Source organism: Ceratosolen solmsi, unplaced genomic scaffold (genome assembly GCF_000503995.2).
Source record: "Ceratosolen solmsi marchali unplaced genomic scaffold, CerSol_1.0 scaffold29, whole genome shotgun sequence".
Taxonomy (NCBI): Eukaryota; Metazoa; Arthropoda; class Insecta; order Hymenoptera; family Agaonidae; genus Ceratosolen; species Ceratosolen solmsi.
In genome coordinates, this window is record NW_011948417.1 from 3,080,252 (window position 1) to 3,101,283 (window position 21,032).

At 41.1% G+C, this 21,032-nt stretch overlaps 1 protein-coding gene across 1 annotated transcript; it reads left to right on the top strand.

Moving 5' to 3' along the window:
- The first annotated feature begins 14,761 nt into the window (after window positions 1-14,761).
- Window positions 14,762-18,049, top strand: LOC105359979 (hybrid signal transduction protein dokA-like). Its single transcript, XM_011496750.1, has 4 exons — window positions 14,762-15,122; window positions 15,984-16,191; window positions 17,816-17,988; window positions 18,044-18,049. Exons 1-4 carry the CDS (start codon window positions 15,093-15,095, stop codon window positions 18,047-18,049), a joined length of 417 nt encoding a protein of 138 aa, XP_011495052.1. The 5' UTR covers window positions 14,762-15,092.
- The last annotated feature ends 2,983 nt before the right edge of the window (window positions 18,050-21,032 follow it).

The window sequence follows — 21,032 nt, forward strand, 5'->3', positions numbered from 1 at the left end:
CGTGAGATGTCACTGCGTCATCCCGAGAATATCCGCCATTATGGATCTCGAGCCGAGATAGCAAATGGCGGACGGGCGATAATTTCCCGCGCGATATATCCTGAGCCCGCGATGATTTTCTTCTTACCGACAAAGAATGGCAATTTTTGTCCCTTTCATAAATGAGGATCTTTGTAATATTTCTAGAAATGGTCCTAACATATTGTTATTATTGCTTAGGGCTATGACGAAGCACAAAGTAATTTTACGAATTTCTCGGAAGCGATACAACGAGATATTTTACCCGTTTATTAGACAGTTGGGAAGATATGATTCCACTGGGGGCTGGCTTTCTTTTCTTTTTTCCCCTTCAATTCTTTTCTTTTTTCTTTTCTCTTATTAAACATCTAATCGATTAATACGAAGTGGATAGGGACGAAGTAGTTAATAAAAGGAAAATACGGAAATGGCGTACTGACGAACGAGATTCATTATGCTCGAAGATTAAGTTTTAGCTACGCGCATTACAATTTTGATACGTCACTTTCCTCGCTCGATTAATATGTATGTTAATAAAGTATTTTCTAATCGCTAAATCGTACGTGATGAACGCAACATTATCCTCCGTTCGAAACCATCATTACTTTCACGCTTATCGTATGATAAATTTTGTGAATGTAGAGTCCACTTCGGATGAAGCTAATACTTTAATAATCCAAAGCGTCGCAACGGAAGCTGGGAAGATGGAGAATGTCACTTTACAACGCGTCGGTGATGATTTGTATTGACGTAGCGCAGGGGTCAGCAGACTAAGCTTCTCCAAAACCAGCAGGCGCAAACAATATGACGGTGACAGGTCATTATCCGCAATTGCGAAAACAAGGGATTCCGGTGGAAAATCGAGCGCCAGGTTCTCAAGGATGACAAGTGGCAAAAATAGAGTCAGACGCGCGCGATTTCGATACTAAGACGTAGAGGAGGAAAGTGTCTTTGCTATTAACGCTGCGTAACTCGATTGCGAGGGGGTTAAGGCGTCGGGGCGGGCATCGGTGGCGTCGATAATGCCGGGGGCCGTGGTAGGTGGGGAAGCAGGGGACGCGTGGCATTGACCGAGTAGTACAGAGAGCGCGGGGCCCGGAGAACGGAGGCGGTGGCGTCGGCGTCGGCGACGATGGCGACTGCTGTTGCGTCGTTACTGGCTATGCAAATAACACGACGATTTTCCACTTCACTAAGTGCACTGCGACTAGCTGGAGCTGCGATGATTGTTAGCGATGCTTATTCGCTCGCACTGCATCGGGGAAGGCGATGAGAGAGCTGCGGCAGTGAGAGCTGTGACAACGGGTGGTGGTAGGGGGGGGGGGACACGGTCAGACGATTGCGAGGATTGAACAAATTCATTTCGTTCAATTGGCGTGGCTCGACAATAAGGAAAATACACGCGAGTACGTGGATCTCCGCTACAGTTGCGCTGACTTTCCCGACCCGCAGCTTCCTATGGTCGTCGTTTTTGCTCCTCCTCGCGTCATTTACATAAGGGTTTTTCATGAAAATTGATAACCATTGCAAATTGCATTCCAATAACGGTATATACGTGAAGTTTCCCGGGATTTTCCCCTTTTTTTTTTCTTTCAAAACAACAGCAGCCTTTACGCGTTTAAATTCTTTTCTTACCTCTCAATATTATCTTCTGCCCTATACGAATAACGATAAATTAATATCGCCGATTATTACGATACTAATGATTCCTAATAAATAGCAAAAGCCAAAAATTAAAAAAAAAAAAAAAAAAAAAATAATGGAATAAGCATTTACAGTATAAAAATAATAATTGTAAGTCCATAAAGTAAGATTTTTAATAAGATAATTAATTTGCAGACGGCATAAAATATTGTCAAATATGTTTATCGTTTAAAAAAAAAAATAAATAAATAAAAAAACATATACTCGCGATATTAACTATAAAATTGCTTCGTTAATTAATTGTGTGATAAATCTGAAAATATATAACTTAAACTCGTTAAATACGTCGAAGTTTCGTAAATATTGATAAGTGCGATAATTGCGGGAGGAGAAAAAATCAAATTTTTCATATTACCCGAGACTCCACTCTGTCTTCGTCTAAGCCCCCACTACGCAGCGTCAACGGTATCATTAAAAAAAAAAATAAAAAAATAAATAAATAATAATAATAATAATAATAATAATAATAAAGCGTATTATTAAACGCAATTATGCTCTCACTATTAAATCGAGAAGACGATTAATTAGACTTTACATTGTCTCGCGGTGGTTAAAAAAATTGCACGACGTATTCATCCGTCCCCGCGAGCTCGATTATTATCGTCCGAGCAGGCCAACACCGAACAGTCGATTCGAATAAAATGGTGGGTGCATGACCTTTGTAACTCGGTACCAAAAGCCACTTCCTAGCGCTCGGATCGATGAACACGGCGCGCTCGCATTGAGAACAAGCTCGAGAAGAACGACAATGTAGGCGATAGGCGGAGCTATTCCTTTCTCCCTCGCGACGAGCTGATAGACGAACGAGTCAGCCCCAAGTCGGGGGGAAAAAAAAAAAAAAAAAAAAATTGCCACAGCACGAGACGAGCGTGAGCAGCGGAGGATGGGACGCGGGCGTCAGTCGAGTCGCGCGACGTAGTCAGGCATGACGTCATCACAATTACGGGGAGGTCCTTTTACAGGAAGAGGAGTTGGGGAGCGAAGGAGGAGGAAACGACGTCCGACACGGCGGACGCGTGCTCGGTCGACGAAAGGTCGAGGCTGTCATCCTTTGGGCGTCCCAGAACCCGAAGAAGCTTCAATTTACTCGGCTACGAGTGCGGGCTACAAGGATAGGTGGCTTCGCTGCCATTGGCACGCAAAATTTCAATCGGCTGATCAATTATGAGAGAATAGACAATTATCGGATACAATTTGCCATCGGCTGCGTTACCTTCTACATAATACGGATTGTTCATCTCCTCTTCATTGGCGCTCTCGATCCTGCCGTTTCCGAACTGTTTCGACTGGACACTTTACGACCGCGACAAAAAATGAATTTTAAGACATATTAAGCCTAAATCAACTAATTTATGCGGCATTAGTTGCAACTAACAATGCTCTCGCAATAAAATGCAATAAAATTAACTCCAAAGACTCCCATTTCAATGGTTGCATTAGCTATTTTTTTTTTTTTTTTGCAACCCTTTGATTATCGTTAAGAAATACGTGAAAACTTTTAAATTGCATAAATTATAAATTATAACAAAGCAACGCAGTGGATATCATTTTATGCAAGTGAAACTCAAAGTTACATTGATCATTATTTTTACTCTTATACTCATTTAGCACGCTTAAATAGCAGTCAAAGTAACCAAGAGTTTAATTTTTTAACATTTCATCCTTTGCTACATTTACTTTCGCATATAATGGAATTTATACTCTGAAACGTATCCTTTTTACAAAAATAAAATTTAAAAAGATAAAGAAGAAAAAAGATGAGAAAAAAAATGAGAGAATTTAATTAGGTTGATATTTATTGTTTAAGGAACGAGGAATACAGAAAATTTTGTGCAAATGCATCATGGGACTATTAACAAGATCTTATGGAAATCTATGCTCTCTGTGAATAATATTCGAATGACGTTATAATTGAGTTAGTTTATGTATACACGGATGTAAAAGAAATATCACGGCTATCCAATACGGAGATTTCGATGGAAACATCTTGTGTACGATGGGAATATTACTAAAGCAATATTTCCTGTATATACGTATGGGATTGAATTTTTACAGGAATAAATTTGTAAAAAGGGTATTCGTAAATATCGAGGCAGCGAATTATAGATGAATTTGAGCTCAATATATTTTGATAATATCGTGGCTTATACAATAGACCGATTTAATAAAATTGAAACAAAAAGTAAGATAAATTGCTCGGTTTTTCAAATAGAGCATCCAATAATTCACGAACGATTATTGTTAAATATGTTAAAAGTATTTAAATATTTTTATGTATATATATATATATATATATATATATATAGATATTATACGGCTTCAAACAATAGGAATAAAAGTAATTTTAGAGCTTGGGTTTGCAACTGAATTCAGCGATTAACGATTAGTCCTTGGGAAATTTGCACGTTAATAATAAATAGTTTTGAAGGTAACGTAGTTGTAGTTTGATGAGAATACGCGCCGAATATCCCGTAAAAGGCAGAGATGGAAATGTTGATTGTGCAGACGAAAATTGAAGGCGCGAGAGGCTTCATGAAAAATGGAAGAGCAGTAAAATCATGCCGATAAACAACCGGAGTAAAGGAAGATGGGAAGAAGAAGACACTCGCCAGGCATGATAATAGATAGATGCGTGGGCATTAAGGCACTGCGAGTAAAATAGAGTGAGTGAGAGAGAGAGAGAGAGAGAGAGAGAGAAAGAGAGAGCGAGAGTGATGGGATGACGCGGGACGATGAGTGGGAATAGTCGCGGCGAGGGGGGGGGGGCGATTTAACAGGTGAGTCGACAGCGGAAGGAATCCCTATGGAGACCCCCCACTTGTCGAGTAGCGTCCTGCCGTATATATATATTTTTCACTCGACCACACTCCTTTTTTGCTCGTGTATTTGCACCTATACTGCGCAACTTGGGATTCGCAGTGACCGCCGGCGCTCTTATCGATAGATAAAGAACGGAGTTCCTAGGCCACGACGTCGGCGGCGGTAGCGGCGGTGACGGTAGGTCTATTCGAAACGCTTGATCGAGCCGCTGCACGAGCGGTCGACGTCGTCTACGAAACCAGGCCATCGTCGTTGCGTAGACCAACCGCTTTTCCTTGAGACGGAGGCCAATCGGGCGTAAAAAATTATTTTTACTCCTCGACGACGCCTCGCCTTGGCCATATCCAAGTGGAATACAAAAAATTTCGGAAGAAACGTCGCCTTATCGCACGATGTCTCTTGCGCCCTCGGTATTTCATACGGGAGGGCCCCGTTAGTTTTTGCACATCCCCCACGTCGTTCGCGATTATTGCACCTTGTTCGAAGGTAGCGCCCTCCTTGCTTTTTTTTTTAACAACTTAGTATTGCTATTTCATGCCTCTTTCGTGCCTCGATTGCTCAATTATTACTCGCCGACTTATCACTATGGCGAATGATTTTTAATGGCAAAGTCGATTCGCCATCGTTACTCATTATGTACTTACAGACACATCCCTTTTTCACCTTGTTTATAAGCTTTAGTTATCCATTCCTTGGCAGCATCGGGAATCGTTCATTTCCATGAGCCGATCCTTCTTCGACAACATTTAATTTTTATGAAAATGCTTAAATTAGTGAATTTTGAATACTTAGACGATCTGGTTAACGCGATAAAAGTGCGCATACATACGCTCGATAAATATGCCATACGCGCGACGTACATCCTTCTTTCTCGTTCATTTGTAATCCCTTAAAACGGGGCAATTTGCTGTGACGTTTAAATTAATAACTTAAGTACGGCATTCGCACGAGCTCCACTCGGTATCGATTGTATTTATTAATACGACAATTTAGTCGAATAAATCGTTAATCTTAGGTAAGACGTGGCGCGGCGATACTTAAACTTTAGCGCATAAGGAGCAAATGAGAAAAATTAATGTTTCAAGCCGATAAGCCAAAACCGAATATCACATTCATCGCTCTTTCATCGAATTTTTTTTCACAATTTTTTCACAAAAGGCGAATTAACTAAATTAATAATTAAATTATATTTTTCAGCGATATTTTTCATATTTTCAATCGGTCGTTAAACTACTTTGACCATGGTCACGCGTTGCAGTGCATCGCACCGTAATATACTTTCATAAAATGAAATTACAAATATACAAAGCAAATTACGTGTACTTCAATAATATCTTTCGAGTCATAATCGTATGGAGTAATTTAAAAATTTCAAAATAGTATACCAATATCACGTAGATGGATAATAATATAGCATAAATTATCGTAAATACTCATACTGGTAGCTTAAGCTAATGAAACTTATTATGTCAATTAATTAATTTTAAATGCTACTTTTAATATTTACTGAAAAATTGAGCGAAGATCGATCATAAAAATTGTTGCTCCCATTCACTATTTACTAACGATTTTTCCGAAGTCAATCAAATTTAAGAAATTATAACGACTTGAAAATAAATATGGTGCAATGCTGTAATAAGATAGCGAGTGAATAATTTGCGTGTAATTCGTTTTAATTGGCTCGTTAATTAAAAAAAGAGATAGAAAATTTAATCAATCGAAGAAGAGGCATCGTAATGTGACAATTGGCGCTATACTTGGGCAATGAATTTTATATTAAAGGAAAATCAATTGTATAGTTTGCACTAATCAACTCCTCGATTTAATTAACTACATGTGTATATATGTATATATATGTGTGTGTGTGTGTGTGTGTGCGCGCGCGCGCGCGCGCGCGTGTGTATATATTTATGTGTTGCGATTACAATTTGGATAGTAATATTCATACGTCACATTTTCCCGTAGGTTTCATTTCAAATACATTCTAGTCGTAGGGGGAAGTCCTGGAATAGTCGTCAGTGCTGATTGACAAAACTCTTTCGCCTTTCACGAAACAGAAAAAAAGGGAAGATGAAAAAAAGAAGAAAAAATGCCACAACAAATACAAAACAAAAAATGTGAAAAAATGTGGAAATTAACCAACCAAGCGCCGACGTTGATAAGAGTTTGTATTTACAATAGCGTATAAATAATAACCGAGTGCTTCGCCAAATGTAAATATATCGCTGAAAATATATGCTAGGATACACGCGCATACCTACGCGAATTCATGGCAAAATATATAAACAGAAAATTAGTCTAGTAAGTAGTTAGTAGATAGAGCACTATTCGACAAATCCAACGCCCTTGTAACTCGGTCAACGGAACATCGCCTCTCATTATTCTTCCAATGTTATTCATTAGCTACGACTTTCGAATTAGGCTCGACGAAATTAACGTCAGCATAAAAAGAGAAGCAGAAAAAGGAATGTACGGATCGTCGATCGGAAGCCTTTAAGGTGGCGTTCGTCATCTGTGCTGTTGGGGCGTTAGGGCGTGGGAAGCCGCGATCGGGGTGAGAAGGGGGTCGACGATGGCGCAGTGTTGGGGAGGGGACAGGGGTGCGATTGGGGAGGGGGAGGGGGGGGCAAAGCCGAAGGAAGGCATTATCGTCGGGGCTGACGGGAAGATTCGCGCCGAGGCAGCACCGAGGAATAAATCGAAAGCGTGGCCACGTCGATGGCGCTCACCTGTCGCATGGTGCACGACGATCGGCGGCGCAGCGGTTCGACCTCGCTTATTTTCACTCGCCTCACCTCGACCTCATTGCGGGAGATTTTAACCAGGAGGAGAGCCATACGGCGTCGTTGCTCGACACGGAGGTCGATCGGGCCTTGCACCTTCTCGACTTATCGCCTCTGTAATCTAACTCGGCATGGTCCATCGTGTGCCGATGATGACGACGACGACGACGACGACGACGACGACGACGACGAAGACTACGATCACGACAATGATGATGATGATAAACGATACGCCGATTACTTGGGCGGCGAACATTTGATAAGTGGGCGTGGAAATTACGTGTATACGTTGAACATTAAAGGCTACATCGTGCGCACCAAAGACTACGTGCTATCTTTACTGGAAACTCTATATTACTCGAAGAAATTGCAAAATACGATAAAGATAAAGGCCACATTATTATAATGTATTTATGACATTTTCTAAATATAGAACGAATGCATTAAATCCTTACAGACCGTTAACTATTCCAGCTAAGTTTCGACTTCAACTATCCGGCATTTCGTTTATTTTTTATTTATTCGTTTGTTTATTCATTACGTGCGTGTCTATTCCTCGTATGTGCGCGCGTGCGCATACGTACCAAGCTAGGTACGAAGGCATGAGTGAATATACACGAGTAGTTATATAGGCATGTATGTATTTATATTTCTCGTATGGGTGCAGCGCGGGTATGCACCTATTCGTTCCTACAAGTAGTCTTATTTTTACGACGACCGCAAGACATTTATCTGAAATCTATGAGTAATCGGTCCAATTTACTCCACGTACCACAATAAAAAGAAATACCATCATAGTTAGTTTACGACTAAATTATACGTCCGAGTGAATTATTTTTAATATAAATTACGTAACGTAAATTACAGCCTAATAAAGGCTGAGCATTTAAATTGACATGAACCGAATAATGGTGCGTGTACACGGAACAATGACAATAGTGCCTACTTCTTTTGCATTATAGGTAACGCTCGTAATCATTGTAAATGATCAGCAATAAGAAATGTGAAGAAAATCGATGAGGATTTGGATTGATAAGTCAGTGATAAAATTATATAATTCGTTGAATAATCTTAGACGTAAGAGGTACCGACTGCGCTTGAGAAGCGAACAGCCCGCGAATGCGTAATGATAAGGTGACTCGCCTTCTCGCCAACCAGAATACATAAAAGAAGAAAAAAAAATCGAAAATGGATAATGGAAACTTACCATCTAATGCTGCGTCTGATGATACTAGTGACGACTTTTTGGGATTTTCGCGTCGATGGTCCCTTTGTACTATTGGTCCCGTTGTTCTGCTTCCTTTTCCTGCCTCTGGTCTTCTTTTTAGGTGCCTCGATCTTCGGCCCAGCACCCTCCTGCTGTTCCTCGGCCGGCTCCTCCTCGTCGCCGTTGTCCTCCTCCTCTACGACATCGGCAATCTCGGCGTCGTGGCGCCTCGCCGGGTCATCGGCCTTCGTAGCGGTGTGCTCGACCCAACGCACAACCCGATCCGCAACTGCAGCCTTTGTGTCGTCGGTCGGCAATGCAGGTTTCCCTGTTATCAGCTCCTCCTCGTTGAACAATTCGCTCGCGACCGTGGGTGGACCGACGATCAAAATCTCCGGCTCGGTAAACTCTACCTTCGGATCGATCGCCACTTTGGCCTTTCCCTTCGTTTTACCCCTGTCCTTTAAGGACGTTTCATCCTCTGCCTTTGACGGCCCGTCCGCCTCGGCCCCCTCATCGCCGTCGTCTTCAGCAGCCAGCCCGTCTTTCTCTATCATCATTGTGACGTCCTCCATGTCATGCGCCACCCCATTCGCCATTTCCCTTTGAACATCGCCCTCTTCATTCGCCACCTCCACCGTTGCTGCCACCTCCTCCTCCTCCTCCTCCTCCTCCGCCTCCTCCTCCTCATCCTCCTCCTCCTCCTCATTCTCCTCCTCCTCCTCCTCCTGCTTCTCATCATCCTCCACCACCGCGACCTCCTCCTTGTCGACCTCCTCATCATCCTCCTCCATCACCTCCTCCTCTTCCTCCTGCTCCTGCTCTTGCTCCTCACCCTCCTCCTCATCCACTACATCGTCCTCCTCATCCTTCGACTCTTCATTCACTTTCTCCTTCATCTCCAGCTTCGTCTCTTTCTCCGCCTCCTCTATCATCTCTGCGTCAACGTCCTCCTTCCGCTGCTGCTCCGTCGTCTCATCGGCCACCCCATCCTTCATCTCCTCGACTCTCGTCTCTGCGCCATCTTCATTAATAACGTCCGTCACCGTATCTACGATCTCCACGACCGTTACCTTCTCTTCGCTCTTAGCCCTCACCACGAGTAAATCCGACCTCGATTCCTCCACTTTTTCAACGACCTCATTTTTCAAGTTATCTTCTCCCTTACTATCGATTTCTAAAGATTCTGTGACGTCTGTTCTACCTTCCTCGACCTTTCCCGCCTCTGACGCTTTCTTCGTCCCCTCGTCCTTCGGTTCCATAACTTTCGAAGCTTCCCGCTTCTCGTCAATCTCAATATCGTCTTTGGCATTCTCTTCCTTATCGTCGAGCTTTGACTCATCGTCGCCCTCGGTATCCTCGAACACAAGCTTGAGAGACTGGCTACTCTCGATGTCGTCATCCTCGTGTGTTTCCTTCACGGCCTCGGCCTCTTCCTCTTCCTCCTTTGCTTTCTCCATTTCCTTCTCTTTCCTATCCCGCTCTCCGATGATTTTTTCGCAATTGTCTTCGGCATTTCCCCCACTGGCAGCGTTCAGCGACTCGAGTCCCTTCTTCTCGGGCTCGTTTTTCGCGTCCTTTACCGGAGCTCCCGCTTGATCGGGGCAATTCTCGGAGACGAGTGTCTTATCGCTCTCGGGCCCCGACTCGTTCTGATCCTCCGCCATGTCCTGTTTGATATTGAAATGGGTTTCGCGCGTATCAGTGCAGACGATCACGCTTCTCCTCGATTAACGATACTCTCGATGGACAGCGCATCGTGCAGGCCTTGAAGGCTATTTTCAATGCGCCTCTCTCTCTCTCACTCTCACTCTCACTCTGTCTGCCTGCCTGCCAGCCTGTCTGTCTGTCTGTCTCTGTGTGTGTGTGTGTGTGTGTGCGTGTGTGCGTGTGTGTGGAGAACCAAATACAACGCGAGGTTGAGATCGCGAGAAAGCGCGCGATCCTGTCCTTGACGGGGGGTCAGAAATGTCAAATGGATGATTATGACGTTTGATATGCAAGCTAATTTCTTAGCTGGCGGCCCCGTTCCCTCCTTTGTTTTTCTTTCTCCGCTCGCTTATTTCTTATCTGCTTTAATTTTAAACTGCTCCGCCAATCACTGTAACACGAAAGAAAGAATAAATGGTAATATCGCTAAGAAACAATGAACACGTATACACATATGTATGGCGCTTGTAATTTAATACTGTAACAATCTTATTTAACAAAAAATCGACTGTAATTCAATTTTCTAAAAGAAAAGAAGCAAAAAAAAAAAGAAGAAAAACTACCACATTTTACATTTTATTTCAAGATGGTAAAACAATTTAAACAATTGGCTTTTATTTTATATTACGACAAACAGTCAACACACGATTACTAAATTGCCCACTAAGTTGCAAATGATCGTAAGAAAGAAACAAAAAAAAAAAAAAAAAAAAAAAAAAAACTTTTCAGGGATTATTGCCTCTAAATATAGCTTCATAATGTACATAAACGAATTTTTATCGTCATTCCGTCTGAATATTTAGTTTTCAAATAACTTCGAAAAATCCATGATTTTAGTTTTGTCTTGTTACAAATACGATACATTAAAGTCGTTGTCAAATGTAAATTTCTGCCTCTATCAACGCTCATACGGTGCTTCTTATCTTCATAATTACAACGATGCCATTGTTGATTTGGATCGTAACTCTAAATTCAATTCCCAAAACATAATTTTTGTTCTCTCTTATTATTTTATAACTGCAGACAAATTTCATTTCTACACGATATTCTTTTGCAGAAACGTAATTCAATTTTTTTTTCTTTTTTCTTTTTTAATTGAAATTTTGCCCTACTTACCCCATGAAAATATCATAGTAGCTATAAAATCTAACCAATATAAATATTATAAAATCTTATAGACTTATAAAATTCTAAGTAATATAAATTTTAAATAAGGAATACGATTAAATTTTCGATCTTTTTCTATATATCGATGCAATAAATAATTACGATACTTGTGATTGTTTCAATATATGCTTGGGTAGTTAATAAATGCTCGTTTAATACCACTGTTAGAACGATTAAGAAATTGTCAGTGATAAATCTGCAATGGTAGTTTGAAGCTTCCTATATATAATCGTCGAATTCACAAGAATTGCAAGATACCAGTGATGTGAAATTGGAGAATCAGCTGATCGGTAAGCGTGGCGAATAGCTCGAGAGAATGAGAAAAAGAATTACGACACCACCTGTTCGTTCGCTCGGATCGCGCGCGCATCATACAAAAAATCCCGGCCTCGGTGCTGCCGCCGCGGTGTACGCGAGAAGCACAACATTAGCCAGCGCCTTCCCTACGAATAAATAATGTATCGGGGAACTACTTTATCGACCGCTACTCAGTTGATGCGCTCACATTGTCTCTCTCTCTCTCTCTCTCTCTCTCTCTCTCTCTCGGTCTTCTCCCGCTGTTCACTCGATTGGATTCGAGCTCAGTGGATAATACTTGCTCGACTCCTTAATCACACCACGAGGTTTTCCACACCTGGAATAGGTTAGTTCGCGAATACTGGTTAGGTCAGGTTAAGTACTTCATTTTTATAATTGTTCTCTCTCACTCACACGGGCGCGCGCTCAAGCACGCACGTACGTGCGTGCGAACGTACATTCGCGTAAGTGAGCGCGCGCGTGCTCTCGCTGCGGAAACGAACACTTTTGCAATTCATAGTGAGTATTGTTTAGAGGGGAAAATAAGCGAAATATGATAAGAGCTGACTATTTTCATTTGAATCTATTGTCCGTTAAGGCTCTCAGCCAGCGAACAAATGAAACAGAGATAAAGGCTGGGACATGACGTATAATAAAATTATTGAGGATAGTCATCTCTTTCCTCAGCGTAAATTAACGCCTTCGGAGAGTATGATGCAAGGCTAAGAGCTCCGCTCCTTCTCTCATTGTCTACAAAGTGCGCGTCAGCCAGAAATTCTAAATGCAACCCATACGTTTACGTAAAATAGTCGACGGCCTCTTTAATGCACCGGGGAAAATTATGACGATAAGAAGGGCCCGCGCATTCGTAGTAACAGTAACGTCACCTAATCGTCCCGGTCCGTGCCTGTGTTGGGACGAAGGTCGCTCCCTCCGTGCCCTTCTCACACACAAACACACAACTCTCTCGATCTCTCCCTCTCTCTCTCTCTCTCTCTCTCTCTCTCTCTTACTCTCTCTTACTCTCTCTTACTCTCTCTTACTCTCTCTTACTCTCTCACTTCTCTCACTCTCTGTTTCTTACCACAACGCACGCAGCCGAGGGTTTCGCAAAAATCTCGGTCTTCGTTGTTCCTCGAGCGTGCGCGCACAAATGCGGAGAAGAAACCGACTAAGAAGCGGAGAGGTTAGTGACCTCTAGGAAACTACTGTGCACCGACGTCGAGACACTACTAATCGACGGAGCAACAGAGAGAGAGACAAAGGAAGAGAGAGCAAGAGAAGAAGTGGAGAGGGAGTGAGACAGGGAGAGGGATGGAGTGGGTTGGTGGGTGGGATGGTGGGAGGCGGGAGGTGGGATGGAGAGATAGATAGAGATAGTGAGATAGAGGGAGTGAGAGAGAGAGAGAGAGAGAAAACGAGTGAGAGCACGTCGAAGACTGCAAAGGAGGGGGGAAGAACTACATCAACTTTGAAGGAAAATGCAAGAAGTGACAAAATATTGCTTCGGTATAGAATATATAGATGTGTGTAAATTGCATTTTAAATAAGTGTCGTTTCTTTTTTAGCGATAGTTGAGATTGCGAAAGTTTATTCATGTGTGAAAAGCATGAATTTAAAATTGAATTTGCTAATGTAGCAGCCGCGCGATTCACTTTCTTATAATTTTTGCTACGTTTCAACTATGTGCATAAAATTGTGATTTGAAGGGAACTGAATTTTATTATTGCACAGTGGTTTGCCAATTTCTTAGATAATTATTGTAATTTGTCCTAATTGAAATAATATTTATTGTTTTGATAGGCCATTACGAAGGCAGTTATAATAGTATTGATTTATATTGTCTACACGTTCGGTAAAAGGATGCCACTTTATAGAATATAATATTATCATTAGTATATAATACGTTAAAATTAACTAAAATTGTATTTAAAAATATATTTTTTTTTTCTATATAAACGTTTATCGATGCTTTTTAAATGCACAATATATATATATATATATATATATATATATATATATTGCATTTTCATTAGGGCTCGTATCTAATAAAATTGTTCATTTCCATAAATACACTTTCGTTGCAATCTATGGATATAAAAAGAACTAACTTTTTAGCTCTATAAGAATTCAAAAAGAGCAAAGAAAAAAAAAAGTAAGATATGCTTATACTCGAATGTAATAGGTGATATGTGTTATTTGCATATATACTTTATTTTTTATTTGAGCGTGAACATTGTCATACGCATATAAAATGTAAACTCACAATATTATGAACAAAAAACATTATATTATAATATGAAGATAAAAACATTTCCATATGCTTATTTATCAAATACTTAATATTCGTGCAATACATATAGAATAATATTATTGAGAAATTTTCTACATTTAATTTTAAAAAATGATAAAACCACTGAATATTAAAGAATAGAAATTTTTTCGCTTTCCATATCGCACAACAGATATTTTTCTAAAATGTATTGTAAATTAAAGTTTGCACGAGGCAGATTGTAATAATAGTGCGTATTTAATTATTAATATATATTGAAAATACTATAATTTATCTTGTTTAATATTTTTGCCAATTGATGATATTATATAATAAAACGTTAAAATGCTATCTCGCTTAATATATTCGAATGTTTCTGTGTAAAAAGAGTTTTTCTAAAAATTTAATTATAAATTTACAATATTTTCATTCGCTTCTATTGCTTTACATTTTATCTCGTATGATTATTATTTATTTTTTGTTTTGTTTTGAAGAACACAATTAATCTTCAATACGAGTATCTATTGATTAAAAATACAAGCCTGTTTTGACTCTAAGAATCCTTCACGTATGTCTCTCGGGGTCCAACTCATAAAATGTACATATATATATATATATATATATATGTTTTATTTATTTGTTTGTTCGTTGGTTTGTTGACGTGTTGATAAAGGTATTAAAAAAAAAAAAACAAAAAAAAACAACTACAATAAATTTATAATTTATTCTCTAAATATCTCTAAATATATATATATATATATTTAGAGATCGGATGTAATAAATTGTCGTAAATAATGCGACTGAGTACGGTAATACACAGTAGTAATGTAATTTGATCAAGCTCGGCTGTTCAGTTGTGATCGATTAAAAAAATACATTTCGTACTATCTCACGACTATATAAAGGAAAAAGTATTTGTACAATATAAAGTCAAATAAAGTTATTTTATTTAATCTGAAATTTATCAGGCCACACGTCATATGTAGATAATAATTTATCTGTTCTTTCAATTGTTTTTCCCGATGTGCGTCTGTTAACACAATACCGTCTCGCTCAGACTTTTATTCGGACATATGTTAAACTTGGCCGTGCAGTAAGTGGAAACGTTAGTAGTATGGAAAAGAACGAGAGGGCAATGCTTATGGTAATTGCTTTTCATTCTAATAAGAGAGAGAGCTGGTAGGGCTAAAGGGATCAGCATGATCTTGGCGTTTTGCTTATGTGTCTTTTCAATTTGCCGATTAAAAATTTCACCAAGTTAAATGATATCCTTGATCCTCATGTATGGCCATATAAATACTCGAATCCTCGGCACAAATACGTTTATTTCATATTCGCGTGGGAGTACTTTTGTACCATCCTTCTATTTTTCTTGCTATTCAGTTTTGATGATTTTATATTTACTAATTATATAAATAATCAGTGCTCGTAGATATTTATTATCTATTTTCTCGATCGTTCACACCTTCATGAATTTTCATTGTATTTTAATCACGATTATCGCAAGCTAATTTTCCGATCTTATCATTATCATATGAAGGTGTAATGGTAGTAGCTCGCTAGCAGCTATTATTCATCTTCCCTTCTCAATGCCTTTATTTCTTTGCTTAATAACGTATGACCTCTCGTTAAGCTGCGCGAGAGAGACCCCTAATACTATTACGTATCTCTTTGCTTTAAATATTCATATTATAGAAAGTACATCGATACTATGTCTAAAGTTTTTGTTAATATCTTTATTTCATAGTTTTCAGTGCGATATGGACGGCAGAAGGAAACGTTAGTTTCACGTAAAAAAAAAAAAAAAAAAAAAAAAAAAAAAATAATAATAATAATAATAATAATAATAGGAAGATAAAGAAACAGTATGTAATACGAGTAAAAACGATTAAAAGCCATGCAGCGACTTATTTAAAAAATAAAAAAAAAAAAAATAAAAAAAAAAAAAAATAAAATTACAAATATATTGTTGTGTTAATGAACTATACCTTTGACGAAATGACAGGATTACGAAAATAGGATAGTATCCTCGTCAATGCAGGAATATCCGGTTGAACATCTACGTTGCGGTTGGCTAAGTATTTTCCATTCATCTCCTACACTTCCTTGTCTCAAGCTCCAAGCTGTCAGATTTATTCAATATTGTGTAATTAAAGTCGACGACAAACTTCCACGAATATGTCATTTAATAAATGGAAGACAAAAAAAAAACCGTTTCATCCCAATAAACGAATTTATAAATTACAGAATTACAAATTTAAACTGCTCGAACGAAGAAGAGAAGGTTTAAGATTATAACTGCCCAAGCTCTAATATCATCTGTATTATCTTTACCTCCTTACATCCCGTTCTATTAATTATTTTTCTAATTACAATTTGTTCGAAGCCGTGTTTAGCAATTCAATGACGAGACACATAAGTCTACGTATGTTATAACAGTAGACGATTTAAATATTGTTATTGGAGGCTACACGAAACTCTAACCTCTCTTTCATAAGCAAACAGCAAAGTTAGTTTTAAGCCTCATTTACAATTAGTTCATGTAGTTTACAATTATCCAAATAAAGTTAGAGCAGGCATTTTTTGTTTTTTAAAGCATGAACGTTCTTTGAATTTGATAAGTGTTCACGTGTGCGTGAGCGAGTGAGTGTACACGCGGCCAGTGTTCTCTCTCTCTCTCTCTCTCTCTCTGCGCGCGCGCGCGTGTGTGCGTTCCGCGTTTGTGTGTGCTATGTGCGCCGCGAGAAAGAAAATAGTTAGAAAGAGTTTTGCATTTGAATGCCCATCGTATCTTATTGCTGTGCGAACGATCGCGCATTAATTTTAATTAACAAATTCTTGCTGCAATTAGAATTTCATAATTCAGCTTATTATTTCAAAGACGAGGGGAGATCGTTAATAGAAAAACAAAAATCCTCGGTTATTTTTTAGCCAAGGTCCCCCTCTAGATAGATAAAAGCTTGGATATTCATATAACTGTATTAGAAATAGGTTAAAATTATTGTGTCGGCAGATTGAAAGTAGTAGAAGGCTGGCGACATAATGGGGAATGAAATAATTTTAAAGACAGATGGATGTTAATGTTTTATAAATTGGCATAATGAAATATCACGATGATAAATTGTAAAAAAGGTAAATGAAACATATTATGTATTTATTATTTTGCGAATGTTTAATCAAGAAGCTCGGTCGATTTAATGAAAGTAGCGATGCAATAATGCGAGGCTCATTGTTAATCGAATGAAAGGTCGGCTTTGTTGGAATTTTCACGCCTTACGAAGGCTTGCTTTTCTTGATTTTATAATTGATATTTTTAACGAAATATTAATATACAGAAATTCTATTTGTTAGGTAGTCGCGTTCAAAATACAATATTTAATTCCCGATGGAGCTATGGCCGCGAGCCATTGATTAAAAACTTATTAATAATTTCTAGGCATTAGAGATGAATGAATTTTTTCCAATTATTGTTGTGGTACGTGTAGCGAGTATGTTGTATTTCAAGTACCGTCGTATGTCAATAAATAATTAAATGATATAGATCAGTCAATTAATTAATTTGATTAATTTATTTACTAATTGATAAATAAATGCATAAGAATGGAAGGACGTACGGAAGAATATTGAGCCATAACCTAATAGTGGGAGGAGGGAGCTTTATTAAAAGCATGAGAAGATAGGCACACAGCCAGCGTCAATTAGGTTTTCGTAAACAATAAACGAGCAAAGAGGTGTCGGAACAATGCCTGCGAAACGACCTTAGAGGACCTCTCGCTCGGCATAATCCAGTGTATATTATTTATCGCAATAAACGAACGAGCGAACACGTAAAAACAGCCGGAGCAGTAACAGCAAACAGTAACAGTAACAGTAACAGTAACAGCAACAGCAACAGTAGCGTCAACAGCAAGGGCAACGGCAACGGCAACGGCAACGGCAGCAGCAATAGCAACAGAAACAGCAAACAGCAAACATCAACAGCCACAGTCACATCAACAACAACATCAGCAGTAACAACAACAACAACAACAACAACAACACAAACAACAAAAACAACAAAAACAGAAATAGTAACAGTAGTAACAGCAACAACAATAGCAGCAGCAGCAGCAGCAGCAGCAGCAGCAGCAGCAGCAGCAGCAGCAGCAGCAGCAGCAGCAGCAGCAGCAGCAGCAGCAGCAGCAGCAGCAGCAGCAGCAGCAGCAGCAGCAGCAGCAGCAGCAGCAGCAGCAGCAGCAGCAGCAGCAGCAGCAGCAGCAGCAGCAGCAGCAGCAGCAGCAGCAGCAGCAGCAGCAGCAGCAGCAGCAGCAGCAGCAGCAGCAGCAGCAGCAGCAGCAGCAGCAGCAGCAGCAGCAGCAGCAGCAGCAGCAGCAGCAGCAGCAGCAGCAGCAGCAGCAGCAGCAGCAGCAGCAGCAGCAGCAGCAGCAGCAGCAGCAGCAGCAGCAGCAGCAGCAGCAGCAGCAGCAGCAGCAGCAGCAGCAGCAGCAGCAGCAGCAGCAGCAGCAGCAGCAGCAGCAGCAGCAGCAGCAGCAGCAGCAGCAGCAGCAGCAGCAGCAGCAGCAGCAGCAGCAGCAGCAGCAGCAGCAGCAGCAGCAGCAGCAGCAGCAGCAGCAGCAGCAGCAGCAGCAGCAGTAGCAGTAGGATAAAGATACAAGAAGACCGGTCTGATCGAGGAAGGTACCTTTCTGATTAGCAGCGGTTTTGCTCGTGCACTAACTGGGATGCACGTCGATGCCGGCGATGGCACGCGTCCGCGCACGCACGCACGCACGCACGCACGCACGCACGCACGCACGCACGCAGGCACTCTTACGCACCACTCGCGCTCTCCCTTCCTCACCCTGTCGTCGCCCCGGCCGTCACCACTGCTGTACCGTCGCTCTGAAGGAGGGGGCAGAAAAAGGAAGGAGCCGGCCGAGGTGCTCGTATCAGCTCCCGAGGAAGGAAACGCTGGAGGAAGAGGAGCGGACGACGCGTGCTCTGGGCCGGTGACGGCGAGTCCCCAAGCTTCGTGTCAGGCCGCTACAACGACTACTTTCCATTTGTGTATTACACGACAACGCACTGCCGGCACACCACTACGTGCCAGCGCGCCATCGGCCCGTCCACGCACTCGCTTACCCACGCGCAAACGAATACGAACGCGATTACTAACACGAATACGAACACGAATACGACAGGGACAGGCATGCACTCATCGACTGGTCTGCCCGTATGCGTGTGGATTTGTACGGCCTATGCGAGTAGCGGCTGCGGCAGCGGCGGGGAAAGCGGCGGCGGCGGCGGCGGCGGCGGCGGTGGCGGCGACGGCGGCGGTGGTGACTGCTGCTGCTGCTGCTGCCGCTACTGTTATTGCTGCGGTGGAAGCCTCTACGAGAGTCGGATGGTTGTGGCGGGTTATTGGGGGTAAGGGGAGGGGACTCGGTGCTAGACGAAGACAGTGCCGATGACAAGGGTCGCGAGCGGAGCCGGGAGCAAGAATTCCAACGAACTATGGTGATTGCGACGGGGGATTTTTCGTCGAGCGTGTAACGCCGACTTTTCGACGTTACAGCAGCGCATTGGCGGCTCAAGTACCGGCAGAGTGATCGCGACGATGCCGGATCTCGGGGTTTATCGCTGACAACTTGGTTGCGGAGAGGTTCTGCGCGCCGGCTGCGGCAGCAGTCGTTAACTTGGATTTACCTCGCCAACGGTCGAGTTGCTCGAGTAGCGCGCGCATATGCACATATGCACATGAGCACATGAGCACATGAGCATGAACACGTGCGGGAGGCGGGAGGTCTCGAGGAGGCCGCTCGTTCGCACTGGCGGCCGTTCGTCCGTCGCATGCTTTCTCGTGGTGCCGCAGGCCGATCGCGAGGACCTCGTGAGGCAAGGAGAGCTAATGTGGTCTGGTCGGCCTGGACGGGCTCTCCCAGGCACTCGGTCGGCATAGACGGACTACGATCTTAGCTACTCGACCTAGCGAGTCTCCATGCATGTACTTCGTGTGCTTGTGCATATGCGTGCGTGCGTGCGTGCGTGCGTGCGTGCGTGCGTGCGTGCGTGCCCGCATACTAGGGACGAGACAGAGTGACGTTGTCAATAGTGATATTGGGATACTCCGAGACGCACTTCATAATGCATAACGTTGCCGTTGTTTTTTTATTTTATCAAGGGACGGGAGCGGCATTTCATATTGAATTCCTTTCCTAATTATTCTTTAAGCAAATAAAAAGTACCAACTCGTAATGAGCGAGGAACCCGGTAGGCGTTGGTGAAGGTATTATTGCGTAAAGCTTGAGGCAGTTGGCACCGTTCATTGGTAAAGTCGCTGCGAGGACGTCATTTGAAATCGTTCGAAATTCGTTTCTGATCACCAAGCATTTCATAACACTCCTGTTAAAATAAAAAATTTCTACATAACTGTGCGTCGGGAATTTGTTTTTATAGCAATGGAATTCCAGCCAACTTGCATACGTGTCTTAAGAGAGAGAGAGAAAAAATTATGTTAAGTTAGTAAGCCATCTGTTTTAATGGAGCATATTACGTATCGAAAATTTTATACAATATTACTTTGCACAGCGTTTTACTCAATTAACATAAATTTACGGAAACAATCACGTTGTAGCCCATCTCTTAATCGATAAAGCAATAATAATTTAAAAAAGTAAATTTACATTATACGCCGAATGACAATTATTAATCGAGCTTTTAGTTCTATATTCATTATGCATAATTCTTTAAAAATATTTCACAATGAATAAATTCGGATGAATTATGTTACGTTTAACTGCCAAAAGATCTGCAAGTGTACTTTGACCAGCAAAGGAACTACAACATCGTAATTCGAAAGCGATCGACTGAAAAATATTCTAAAATCGTGTCTTGCGTAAATCCATATGCACATTAATTAAATCTAAATTCTAGAATATTATCTGGGATTGGAAAATCTCGGGAAAATCCAATGCTCATCTATTGCATACATTTAGTGGTGCCGCCATTTTACATCCACGACAATTATTATCTCGTAAACAATAAAAATAAAAAGCCAAATAATTCTCCCACCATC